Source organism: Bactrocera dorsalis, chromosome 3, assembly GCF_023373825.1.
Source record: "Bactrocera dorsalis isolate Fly_Bdor chromosome 3, ASM2337382v1, whole genome shotgun sequence".
In the NCBI taxonomy this organism is placed as follows: Eukaryota; Metazoa; Arthropoda; class Insecta; order Diptera; family Tephritidae; genus Bactrocera; species Bactrocera dorsalis.
The window spans coordinates 8,942,232-8,954,928 of record NC_064305.1 but is presented as its reverse complement, the minus strand read 5'-3'; the positions used below and the strand labels follow the sequence as shown (position 1 = coordinate 8,954,928).

General features: G+C 32.7%; 3 protein-coding genes across 4 annotated transcripts; 2 read left to right on the top strand and 1 right to left on the bottom strand.

The window, feature by feature from the left end:
- Positions 1–474: 474 nt before the first annotated feature.
- On the bottom strand, positions 475–2,004 carry LOC105223817 (farnesol dehydrogenase). The gene is made up of 3 exons (XM_049452295.1): positions 976–2,004; positions 770–910; positions 475–536 (listed from the first exon to the last, which is right to left on the bottom strand). The coding sequence occupies exons 1-3, from the start codon at positions 1,543–1,545 to the stop codon at positions 495–497; spliced, it is 753 nt and encodes a 250-aa protein (XP_049308252.1). The 5' UTR covers positions 1,546–2,004; the 3' UTR covers positions 475–494.
- A 4,914-nt stretch (positions 2,005–6,918) lies between these two features.
- On the top strand, positions 6,919–10,432 carry LOC105223819 (farnesol dehydrogenase). The gene is made up of 4 exons (XM_029549266.2): positions 6,919–7,028; positions 8,953–9,627; positions 9,706–9,843; positions 9,910–10,432. Exons 2-4 carry the CDS (start codon positions 9,061–9,063, stop codon positions 9,949–9,951), a joined length of 747 nt encoding a protein of 248 aa, XP_029405126.2. The 5' UTR covers positions 6,919–7,028; positions 8,953–9,060; the 3' UTR covers positions 9,952–10,432.
- Positions 10,433–10,839: 407 nt separating this feature from the next.
- LOC125777238 (farnesol dehydrogenase-like) lies at positions 10,840–12,507 on the top strand. 2 transcript variants are annotated; one of them, XM_049451486.1, is made up of 4 exons: positions 10,840–11,319; positions 11,410–12,096; positions 12,166–12,300; positions 12,370–12,507. In XM_049451486.1, the coding sequence occupies exons 2-4, from the start codon at positions 11,527–11,529 to the stop codon at positions 12,409–12,411; spliced, it is 747 nt and encodes a 248-aa protein (XP_049307443.1). In that variant the 5' UTR covers positions 10,840–11,319; positions 11,410–11,526; the 3' UTR covers positions 12,412–12,507. The 2 variants fall into 2 exon arrangements, with proteins under 2 accessions (XP_049307443.1, XP_049307442.1); XM_049451485.1 differs by having other exon boundaries at positions 11,380–12,096.
- The last annotated feature ends 190 nt before the right edge of the window (positions 12,508–12,697 follow it).

Here is a 12,697-nt window from a genome sequence, read left to right as displayed (position 1 = left end):
AAAAGTAAATCGATTGGTATTTTGGGTAATTTACTTTTCGAATAATTTACTTTTCAAAATATATACATTTTTTATCTTTTATTTTAATATTAAATGCATTTTTAATCTTAAAAATATTCATTCATTTATTTGCTTCAATAAAAATATGGATTTACATGAAAAACATATGTATTTATTATGAAGAGAAAAAATTTGAATATTCTTTTGTTTTTTTTCTTTTGCAATATATTTTCTGACCATTTACATATGTACATATCTCACAGGTTATTTACTAAACAGACGCGATAAACAAGAGAGTAAGTGTTTTTGCAACATCGTAAAAAACGCTGCTTGCTTCGTTTCGAATTTTTTATCACATTCTCTGAAAAGTAAATTAAAAAATTTACTTTTTCGAGGTGCATGTGTAATCTTAAAGGTGATTTACTTTTCCGCGATTATTTACTTTCTGAGAATTTACTTTTCGAGAGTATACTGTATTTATTTGAGTACACTTTTTATACTGGCTCCCCCAGTGGTTTTATAGTCAGCTCATGGATCTGTGGAGAAATTGAGAAAAGTTTTTTTAATTAATATTTTTTAATTAAAAAAATTAAAAACTATAATTTAAAAAATAAAAAATTTATTTATAAATATATGTGTTTTATAAAAATACGTAATTCTAAAAAATATTTTTTTGTAAGTTGAAAATTTGTAAAAATTTTATTTAAGAAAAACGATGAAAAACCAAAAAAAAATATTCAAACAAATTTTGAAAAAGTTCTCAACTCACCTGTACATGCGGCGGTGTCTGCAGACAATATATTAATGCATCAGCCACGTCTTCGGGCTTAAGTAACGGTAAACCGGTTTTGTCCTCCGGTAGCAGATGTGCTGGCAAAATCTCTGTAAGCACGCCGCCAGGACTTATACTCTGCAAACCACAAAAGACTCATAAGATCACATAAATATCCCGATCTACTTTCCAAAACAACTCACCGTTACTTTCACCTTCGTGTTGTATTTCAAGAATTCTTGCCGATAAACCTCCGTCATGGCGGTCACAGCATATTTCGAAGGTGGATATAGATTCCACGATAAACCCGGCACATTTGAAAAGCTATGCCCCGCAATACTATTAATCAAGAAAACATGTCCATCGCCACCATTTTCGCGCATCGCACGAAACGCTTCACGTGTACAATATGCCACCGCCAATACATTCGTATCGATCGTATCACGTAAATCGCTTGAGTTACCCTCACTCACCAAATCGCTCCCACGCATTATGCCCGCATTGTTCACCAGCACCGCCACCGGTCCAAATTCCGACTCGATCCGCTTGAAGGCATCCACAATTTCCTGCTCCTTACGCACATCACATTGTATGGCATGTAGTCGTTGACCGGCTTCTGGTTTCAGCGTTTCGCGTAAGGCTTCAATGCGTTCTTTACGTCGCGCTAAGCCCACCACCAACATACCATTATCGGCGAGATACATCGCACAGGCCGCACCAATGCCCGAACTGGCGCCCGTCACCACAGCTACACGTCCCAGCCAGCGCTCCATCTTCACTTTTGTTTATACACCTCGAGTGTCGACACAGTTGTAATCTTTCGAATTGTTAAATGCAGTGCGGTATGCGCTGAGAAGCTTCTGCTTCTTGACGAAAATTAAAAGTCGTCGAACTCTGCAGCTTAATTTATAATGGCGAGTTCTTTATAGGCGCTCCGATGTTAATATTTTGGCATACATACATATAAAGTGATAAAGCCGCAGTTAAATTGGGCGTCGCCAGATTAAGGCATATGTATACAAGTTAAGGTAGAGATATACCGAGATAAATATGTATGTACTTCCTCATTCGTATATAAATATTGCACAGTGAAAACGAAGGGATTTCAACTAGTAAATATTGAAGAACCAACTGGATAAAGTTCAACTTCGGAATTAGTACTCATTTTGCAGCGAGTTTCAATTAAAATACCTTTATTTACATATATGCTCTCTTCTATTTTTCACTGATGTTACTTATATTTATTTTTTTTAATTAACTGACATAATTATAAATAAATGGTATGGGAAAAATAAATTCTTTTACGAAAAAAAAAATTAATTTTCAACTAAAATTTAAATGTATTTACGTTGCAACTGCTCAATTAGCTTAGAAAATTTGGTTCTAAATTGAGTCGCTCCTTTTGCTATTCAGACACGCTCAATTAAGCAAACAAAATTATAAACAATTAAAGAAAAAATTGTGTGTTTACTAATAATGCCTGCTTCAAAGTTAGTAAAGTCTCAACTTTTACGAAAATTTAATGTTTTGTTAAACTTTTGGGATAAACGAATTGAATTTCAAAAATTTAATACTGTAATTAATCGAGTAATAATTCAAAATTTCCGTAACAAGTCCAGTACTCACTTCCAGCTTTTAAAGTAAACATAAGGATTTAGAAACAATACTTAATTGAGCTAATTAACTAATTATTTCAAATAATATAATTGACTCAATTAGATAATTGTCGCAAATAATATAATTAACTCATTTAACTAACTGTCTAAAATAATATAATAGACTCAATTAACTCATTTTCTAAAATAATATAATTGACTCAATTAAATAATTGTCTAAAATAATTTAATTAACTAAATTAAAACAGACTCTGAACTGCAATGAAAGCAAATCACTGAACTCACTTCAATTTTTTACTAATTCAGGTTCAATTATGCTCGAATTGGCTACGAAATGCATTACAAATTCTTATAGATTTCGATTGACAGCTCCAATGTCTATTTACAGCTTCAAAAGTACTCATAAATAATTGTTTAAAAATAGGCCTGAATTGAGTCTATAACTAATTATCCAAAATAATATAATTTTTTTATTAAATAAAATTAAATATAATTTTTCACTAATGGAGCTATAATTATGCACTAATTGACTATGAAGCATATTAATGATCAAAATGGGAAACTTATTAAAATGTTCGATTTGCAAATCTAATCATTATTTGCAGCTTAAAAAGTATACACAAATAATTGTTAAAAATGGGACTTAATTGGGTCGATTAACTAATTGTGTAAAATAATATAATTTCCTCATTTAAGGCACCATCTGATATGCGATGATAGCAGATCACTAGAAGGCTATTTTTTTTTTTCTTATTAAATAAAATTCACAGTAATTTTTCATTAATTCAGTTATAATTATGTACTAATTGATTATGAGGGGTATTAACGAAATCAAAAAAATATTAAAATTTTCGATAGTCAAATCGAATATTTATTATTATAGCTTTAAAAGGGCACAGAAATAATTGTTTCAAAATAGTCCCTAATTGAGTCAATTAACTAACTATTTAAATAATATATATATAACTTATTCAATTAAGTCCATGAACATGGACTAATTAAATCAGATGACTGGGCGGGTAATTTTTCTTTTGAAATAAAATTCACAGCAATTTTTCGCTAATAGAGTTTTAATTGGACTAATTGACTATGTAATATATTAATTAGGCGCTAATTGACTGTTAACTCCACTGAGCACTTAATTATTTTCTCTTTAAAAAATCTTACAGTGATAGAATTTTATAATTAATTTATAATTAAACATCCATCGACCATTAAGTGACTCAATTAAGCGCTATCTTTTATTTATACATAATGCACTCGGTTTATTTATATTAACAATGGCATTTTCTTTATCTGTCTTTTGCCGGCAAACTAATCAATATGCACTTACTAAAAATAAGTAGGTACTCGAAAAATATTCATATACTATATGTACATATGTATGTATATCTATAGATAGCAAACAGGTTTAGTTAAGATAACAGCCAAAATTATAATGCAAACTTAACAATTCTAACGGCCGCACGCGCTGAGTAGAAGAGTGTATTTCTCCGAAATAATGATTGGCTCTTTATTTTCAATATGTGGTTATATACGAGGATATACTATATAGTACGTCTATAACTAACAACTCACGTGCTCAAGTCGCACTCTCACTCTCGATTAAACTAAAGATGACAAGCAATTTTTGCATTTGACTCACCTATATTTAATTCTCTTTTTGTTTTTAGTTTCCTAATCGCCGAATTTTGTCAAACAAAATGCTACTCAAGTACTGATACATAGTAGCATAATTTCATAACAATCTGGTTATATTTAGACTTTCTCGAAAGGTCGTTGTTAAGCCATATTTGTGTCAGATGATTTTTACCATCCACCTTGCACTTATCGGTGGTAAGCAATTTACGACATTTTGTAATCACAGCTTTCAAATCTGATATGCTATCATACAAAATCCTATTTTTGAAACATCAGTTGTATGGCAGTTTTGTGTTATAAACGTCCGATTTTGAAATTTTTTTCTGTAAAACTTTAGTTTTAATCGTCAGTAAATAGCACACGAAATTTTGCTCTAATTGGCTTCTAATTTGAAAAGTTATTATTGAAAAATATGTTTTTGAAACATCAGTTGTATGGCAGCTTTGTGTTAGAGACGTCTGATTTTGACAATTTTTTCTGTAAAACTTTAGCTAATTGTCAGTAAATAGCACATGAAATTTTGCTCTAATTGGCTTCTAATTAGAAAAGTTATTATTGAAAAATATGTTTTTGAAACAACAGTTGTATGGCATATTTGTTTTGTAGTGATCCGATTTAAATGAATTTTACTACACATCTTCAACTTAGAATTAGTAACTATTTTACAAAATTTTGTCTTTGTAGCTTTCAAACCAGAGACGCTATCGTATGAAATACAATTTTTGAAACAACAGTTGTACGGCAACTTTATGTTTGTGTCTTTCAATTTTGATGATTTTAACTATTTTGATAATACTAATGCATAGAATGCATAATGGAGGCCCTATGTGCCACCTAGGAACTACGGGAAAATATATATAATCCATAGTAATATCTGTGTATGTCAAAATTTCATGTTCGTTACTCCTTATTTCAATTAGTTTGAATAAAAACTATATTTTTGAATGAGTGGGTTTATAGCGTTATATGTTCTAATAAGCCTTTTTTCATAATTATATTATATTATATTTTTTTTTCATTTATAAACTAGCAAGCTTTTGAAAAATGTCTACCTTCTTAGTTCATTAATTTAAGTAATTAAGATTCTGTTTCCAAAACATCTGTAAGGACTCTTTGTAATATATACTCGAGTTTAATAATTTCAATTTTATATTTTGTACTAAAAATTGATTTTTAATATAAAGTTTTCTTTTTTACCGCAAACATATTAACCGGAATTTATAACAAAGCAAATTTAAATCTTGAAATCATTGCAGTTCTTAATCGAAACCAAAATCGAAAAAAAAAAAAATTGCTGCGTCATTCAACGATTTCGTCAAAAACAAACATCTTACTAAGCAATCTTCCCTTACCATAAGCAATTAATTAATTAATAATTATCTCGGGTCATACTACAACAATTCCGCTAATCACGTTCCAATCTCATTTCAAGCAAGTAGCGTATGTGCACTGATCTACAATCTCATCGTAAAATTAACTACCAACAGGCCAATAGGCCAACATTATTGAATGCTTCGGGTTTGACTATTGATTCTCACTCAATGTTTAACACAATAAGTGAGTATTGTAAACCACTCAAGGTGAAAGAGTTACTGTGAACTCATTGCTTATCAAATATGAGAAAGCTGAGATGTGATGATACATTTGTGAGAACTCTATGTAGTACGAGTATATGTATATATTTACTATATGGACTTACGGACTAAAGCTTGTTTTCTTCGTGCGATATTATGAAATATTTATCTCATTTCGAATAAGGCAAAAGTCTGAAGCGATTTGCCCCTGTGTATGTAATATTTATGTTTTGTCAAGTCATTCTTTATTATGTATATACAGCCATTATAGTATGTGTATGCATAGTATATCAACAATATACTCGTAAACACCACACGTACTTATCGCGATATAAAGGCATACCCCTTATCTATTTACCTATAACTAATACACTGCAAATATAGAGACAAGAATGCAAATTAAATGAATATGATTAATGTTTTTTTTATAAATGAATGTTGCATATATAGTATGTATTTTTAATAGTCATTATATGCTTCATATATGTACAATATATTCTAGTATATAATTACATGGGGTACAAGGGAAGTATAGTGCTACCCGCTTATTGACTAAGAAGTAGTCAAGCGTTAAAAAGCTTTGAGCAGCTATTATCATCATTGTTTCTGAACGTATTCATACAGTGTTATATATATATATATATAGTATATATATAAATTTATATTTATACATATGCTAGTATATGCAGCCTCACATTAATGCTATTTGTTGTTTATTTTTTTTTTTTACTTTCTTCTTCTTTTTTGTCTTAACTTTCTGCATAGTTGAATTATAAACTATTCTATCTTTTAAGTGGGATCAAACTGTACACAGTGTGCTAAATTTTATTTAAATCGATTCAGTAGTTTAGTAGCTTATCCCGGACAAAACGTGCCACATAAATTTTAGATTCATTCTTTTTCTCTTGGTACTCTGAAAACTAGGTTCTTAACACCGCTATGAAAGTCGCTATAATATGAGCTCTTAATTGTCAAAAGGAAAGTCATCTGCTTTTGATTTTTTTTTTACAGCTTTAGAAAACATTTTCATTATTATATGTTTTCTTTGTAGCGGTAACCCTACCTATCTATTGCAAAATGATATAAACATGCACTCATTCATTATATTGTCACTCAACTTCGCTGCGTTATTAATGATGGTGTTATCCGGCTATTATATTGTACATACTTAGTACATGTTTTTACACATTGTAAGAACAACAACAAGTAAATATTTACATTTTCAATTGCATAATCTGATACTGATTACAAGTTCATGCCGCCTTATAGTAAGTGGTATAAATACGTTATTAGAATCTTAATAAGCTTTTAGTTACCTAACGAAGTGTAAACTGTTAGTCTGTGGCTTTGAAAATAAATGCAGTTAAACAAAAGTTAATAAAGAAAAATAATTAGAATATTAAAACTTTACTAATAGAAAAAAAGGTGAAAAATATTAAATTAAAAGTCAAATAAAATGAATTCAAAAAGAAAACATAATTTTATTTCTAATCAACAAGTGATCAAACCAATTTTGTGAATTCACTATTTTAAAATAAAAACTAAAATATTAAAATGGTCCAGCTACGATCGTGCAGTAGGAATACACACCTTTGATCGTAAATGGGATATCTTGCCGACGAGTTCTAGGCTTGTTTCAAGATAGTATCTCACTAACCTTGGATATGTGAGCTTTAGAAGGGTGTTCATTTCGAAATTTCCTACTTTTTTTAAAGAAGAAACACAGAAACCTCAAATTTAGTGGGAAATGTTTATTATCATTCGAAACAACATTCTTTGTCGTTAAATTTTTGAAGATTATCGCTTTCAAATGTTGACCGCGGCTACATTTCAGACCTTCCATCCGTTGACTCCAATTTTTTATGACTCTTTGGAACATTACGACTGGTAACTGGCACACGAATGACTTTAGATTTCACAAATCCCCACATATGTTTAACGGTGTGATATCACACGGTCTTAGTGGTCAATCGATCAGCCCAAAACGTTAAATTATCTGTTCACCAAAGTGCTCTCTCAATAAATCCATTGATTGATGCACTGTGTGGGAAGTGGCGCCATGTTGTTCAAACCAAAAGTCGCCGAGATCACGAACCTTTTTTTCATACCCATCGAAACAGAAATGGACCTCACAGCTGAACAAAATTTGGCTAGAAAATGTGGGATCTTTTTGGAACCATAAAGATGTATGTACATGGTCTATTTGGTCGAATATTTTCCAATAATGAATACTGGGTTTAAGTGTTGGCCATAAGCTGAACGAAGTGCACGAAACACACCGTTTACAAAAACTGAATTTTCGTAATAAAGTTTAACAATTTAAAAAAGTTTTTCAGGCGTAAGTCTTTCCATGAGTAAATTCCAAACAATACTAAAGAAAAATAACGTCACAACTTGACACGACTCACGCATGATCTATCAAAAAATGGTTTTTGAAATAAGTACATACCTCTACTTGGATTTCCCGTTACCATACAGTTGAACCGAACTTTCATTGGCGCTCACAATAATTTTAAACTGGCTCTGGTACTAGCCGGCATCTGTGCATAACCGAGGCAGACCCGGATTGTTTAAGCACATCCAGCGCCACGTTTGTTCCCGCAGCTTGCACCGACTACCATTGAGCTCTGGGAATTTTTCCTTCGGTATCACTCTCATCCAACATAACAATGATAATGAGGTTCCGGGCCGCATCAACAAATAATTTTGGCCTGCGGCACACTCTTTGTATTCGAATCTTTTAATGATGGGTTAGCCACTTCAAATCATTTCTATCTCTTTGGTATCCAGCTTTTTGCCGTTCGAGCTTTAAATCGGATAGAACCACTTTCACACAATAAATTCGCGGATCAAAGAATCCGGCAGCTATTTTGTAAACTCCTTATTCGTTGTCGACTGCAGCTGTGCTCTTCTATGCAGGCAGGGAGCACGTTACTTTTTCGCGTATTTTGATTTTGCTGGATCACAGAACTTAAATTTAAGCCACTCTGTTGCAGATGCACTATTGACAGTTACACTTTTGGCATCTTCTTCTCCTTCCTTCGTTGTAGCCATACTTTTTTATGTTTCGGATCCACGAGTGTAGAGAAAAGCTGGTCCACTAAGGTAAAGCTAACTTAGTATGGGGGACACCAGGTATCCGTAAGCTCCGTTCAAGACTGGTTCAAATCATCTTTTTTAATATTTCAAATAATTTTCCGAGATAAATTTTAAAATATTTTTTTTAATAACTAAAAATTAATTAAAAATACTTTTTTTTTAATATGCTATACAAATTTTAATTAAAAATATATATACTCGTACATATCATTAATTTTTAATATTTTCAAAATTTATTATTTTATTCAAGAGTGAATGTTAACTTACAGTACTCACTGAAAAAGAAAAAAAGTAATAGAACAGTAAAAAGTTCCAAAAAAATTGTTAAAAATAAACTAACCAAAAATTTTACATAAAAATGGAGCGTTGGCACAAACGCGTCGCGGTAGTCACCGGCGCCAGTTCCGGCATTGGTGCGGCTATTGTGAAATATCTCGCAAATAACGGTATGCTTGTAGTGGGTCTCGCACGGCGCGTCGAACGCATTGAGGCATTACGTAACGCAGCGTCCGCTGAGGCGCGCAAACGCATACACGCGATCCGCTGTAATATCTGCAATGAGAATGAAGTGATTGCTGCTTTCAAGGAAATCACAAGCAAATTTGGCCCTATAGCGGTTTTAGTAAACAATGCTGGCATACTGCGCAACAGCTCAGTGTTGGCCGATGGCAACACGCAGGATATACGAGATATCATTGAAACTAATATATTAGGCGTGGTGTATGCCACACGCGAGGCATTCCGCTCGATGAAGGCGCATGGTGGTGAGGGGCATGTCTTTCTGATGAACAGCGTAGCCGGGCATAAGGTGACGGCAGGGAATGTGCCAATGAGCATCTATGCACCGTCTAAGCATGCTATAACGGCATTAACCGAAGTTTATCGGAACGAGTTCAACCATGAGCGTACTAAAGTGAAAGTTACGGTAAAAATAGTTAGAGTTGCAAGTTCTCTTCATTTTTCGCATTTTATTGCTTAACATTTTTTTTTAAATTTATTTTAGAGCATTAGCCCCGGTTTCGTTGAAACTGAAATTATAACGCAGCGCATTCGCGACGAGCTCAAAGATTTCTCAGTCCTAAGCGCCGACGATATTGCCGATGCCTTGATTTATTGCCTGCAAACGCCACCACATGTGCAGGTTTGTATTCTGACAGTTATTTCTCTGGTTTTGTAGCGGCTTAATTGTTGGCCACCGTTTTTACAGATTCATGAGCTGACGATCAAGCCACTTGGCGAGTTATTTTAATTACCACAATTAAGTAATTATGATACTATACACAACAGTATGGTTGTAATTAATTTTCAATTTTGTACCGTTCTATTGATACTACCACGTATGTATATAAAAAAATATTAAAAAAATAAATATTTCGTAGTTAGACAATGGTAATAGTAAATAAAAAATATACTATATATGGCAACTCTTATTGACAAAAAAACAATATAAATTTAAATAATGTGGCAACTCTTTTTGGCACAAAAAAGTAAATAAATAATTTTTAATATAGCATCTCCTATTGACACAAAAAAAAAATTTTTTTTTTAATATGGCAACTCTTATTTACAAAAAAAAAAACAATTTAATTTAAAAAATGTGGCAACTCTTATTGACACAATAAATAAAATTTTTTAATATGGGATCTCTAATTGACAAAAAAAATCAATTTAATTTAAAAAATGTGGCAACTCTTTTTGGCACAAAAAATAAATAAATACATATTTTTAATATGGTATCTCTTATTAACAAAAAAAAAACAATACAAATTAAAAAAATTAGAAACAAAAAATGCATAAAAAAAAATTAATATGGCAACTCTTATTGACATAAAAAACATTATAAATTTAAGAAATGAGGCAACTCTTATGGGCAAAAAAAACAAATATTTTTTTTAATTTGGCAACTCACCAAAAATAAATTAAACAAATACGGCACCTTTTTTATAGACAAAAATATTTAAGAAAAATTTTATTGCAAAAAACCATAAAATAAATAATAGTAAATACTGGTAATAATAAACCAACAAAAAAAACTGGCATCGCTTGTCTCGCAAAACTTGAGAAAGATCCGCGATAAGACGATCGACACACACCACCTGAAAAGGAGTTGCCTTTATGCCGAGATGTCTGAATTTGGTAACCCGCAAAACTAATAATAAATAAATCAAAATAAGCTCTGAGAGTATTTGACGCAGAACCCGCCAGGAGAAGCTGAGGAAGATGAAGACCTCCACACTGCCGGAAAGACCAGGTGGAGAAAGACCTGGCTATACTTGAAATCTCCAATCGGCGCCAAAAAGTTTACAGAAAATGCAGTCAAAGTCGGTCTCGGTATCGTACAGTTGTTTTAGTGAGATTTCGAATGGAACGGGCAATTAAATTTGTATGGCTCTCTATGTACACTTCTCTGGACTACTTACTTTATTGTTTATCATTATATTATATACAAGAATAACAATAATTATCAGTTAGCCGCGTGCCTTGGTAATCATTCATAATTATTTTATTTACATTGTGGTTTTTTTGAACCGAATTCTAAAAGCACTTAAGAACTCAGAGTGAGATAACTATGTATACTATATGCCAAATTTTCGTGAGTATGCTCAGTTAATTTTTGGTGAGTGAAATATCAGTAAAATTTCGTTTCTCTTTTATTTGCTTTTACTTTTGCTTTTAGCATTCTCTAATTCAGCCCTCTTTTTGCTAGCTTGTTGAATTGGCTATAAATCTCGTATGCCGATTCGTAGAACATTCAGTCTAACACAACTTACTAACCGTACAGAACGGTCCTACAAAAGTCAATACAACGCAAAAACTCATAGAAATGGAACGTTGGCAGAATCGAGTTGCTGTAGTCACTGGCGCCAGTTCGGGCATTGGCGCGGCTATTGTGAAATATCTCGCTAATAACGGTATGGTGACTGTCGGTTTGGCGCGACGCAAAGAACGTATCGAAGCCCTGCGCGACGAAGTGCAAAACGAGGCAAAACAACGCATACATGCGATTAAATGCGATATACGGGATGAAGCTGATGTGATAGCCGCCTTCAAAGAGATCGAAAGCAAGTATGGACCGGTGGCGGTGCTGGTTAACAATGCCGGCATTGTGCGTTATGGCGATATGTTGAAAGAAGGCAACTCACAAGATATACGCGATGTGATCGATACAAATGTGTTTGGTGTTGTGTGGAGCACTCGTGAGGCTTTCCGTTCGATGAAGGCTCAGGGTGCTGATGGTCATGTCTTTCTCATCAATAGTGTTGCAGGGCATATGATACCGAATATACCGAATACCTCTTTAAATATTTATCCACCTTCAAAACATGCGGTCACCGCCATGACAGAGATCTACCGCCAGGAGCTTCTTAATAATAACACTAAAATTAAGATTACCGTAAGTTTTGTGCATTGCATCTGGTGTATAGTAATTGTTGCTTAAATTCAATTATGTTATGTCCAATAGAGCATTAGTCCCGGCGCAGTGAAAACCGAGATTATGGGCGAGGATCCACCTGAAATGCCAGATTTGGTATTTTTGGCCTCCGAAGATGTCGCTGATGCATTGATCTATTGTCTACAGACGCCACCGCACGTGCAGGTTTGTAATCCCACATATTTGGTCTCAGTGTGTGTAATGAAAGACTCATGTTTTTTTATTCCTTTCTAGATTCACGAATTAACCATAAAACCAGTCGGTGAAAAATTCTAAGATTGCCGGTATTTAAACAGCAATACACTTATTATACTTATATTTGTTAAAAACGAAAATATTAAATAATAAAACGAAGCTAAAGTTCATTGGAAATCATTCGTGCATTTTATTTTTTATTTGGCCAAAAGTTTGCGATACTTAATTTATTGAGAACTCAGCATAATAAGGGTCCTTACAGCTTCGGTGATTTCCATAACTGTAATCAGTAAGCGAGATTGTGATATATGATTTCAATGGTGAAACTATTTCACAACTACCGTTTTGAATGACGAATTTCGGGCTT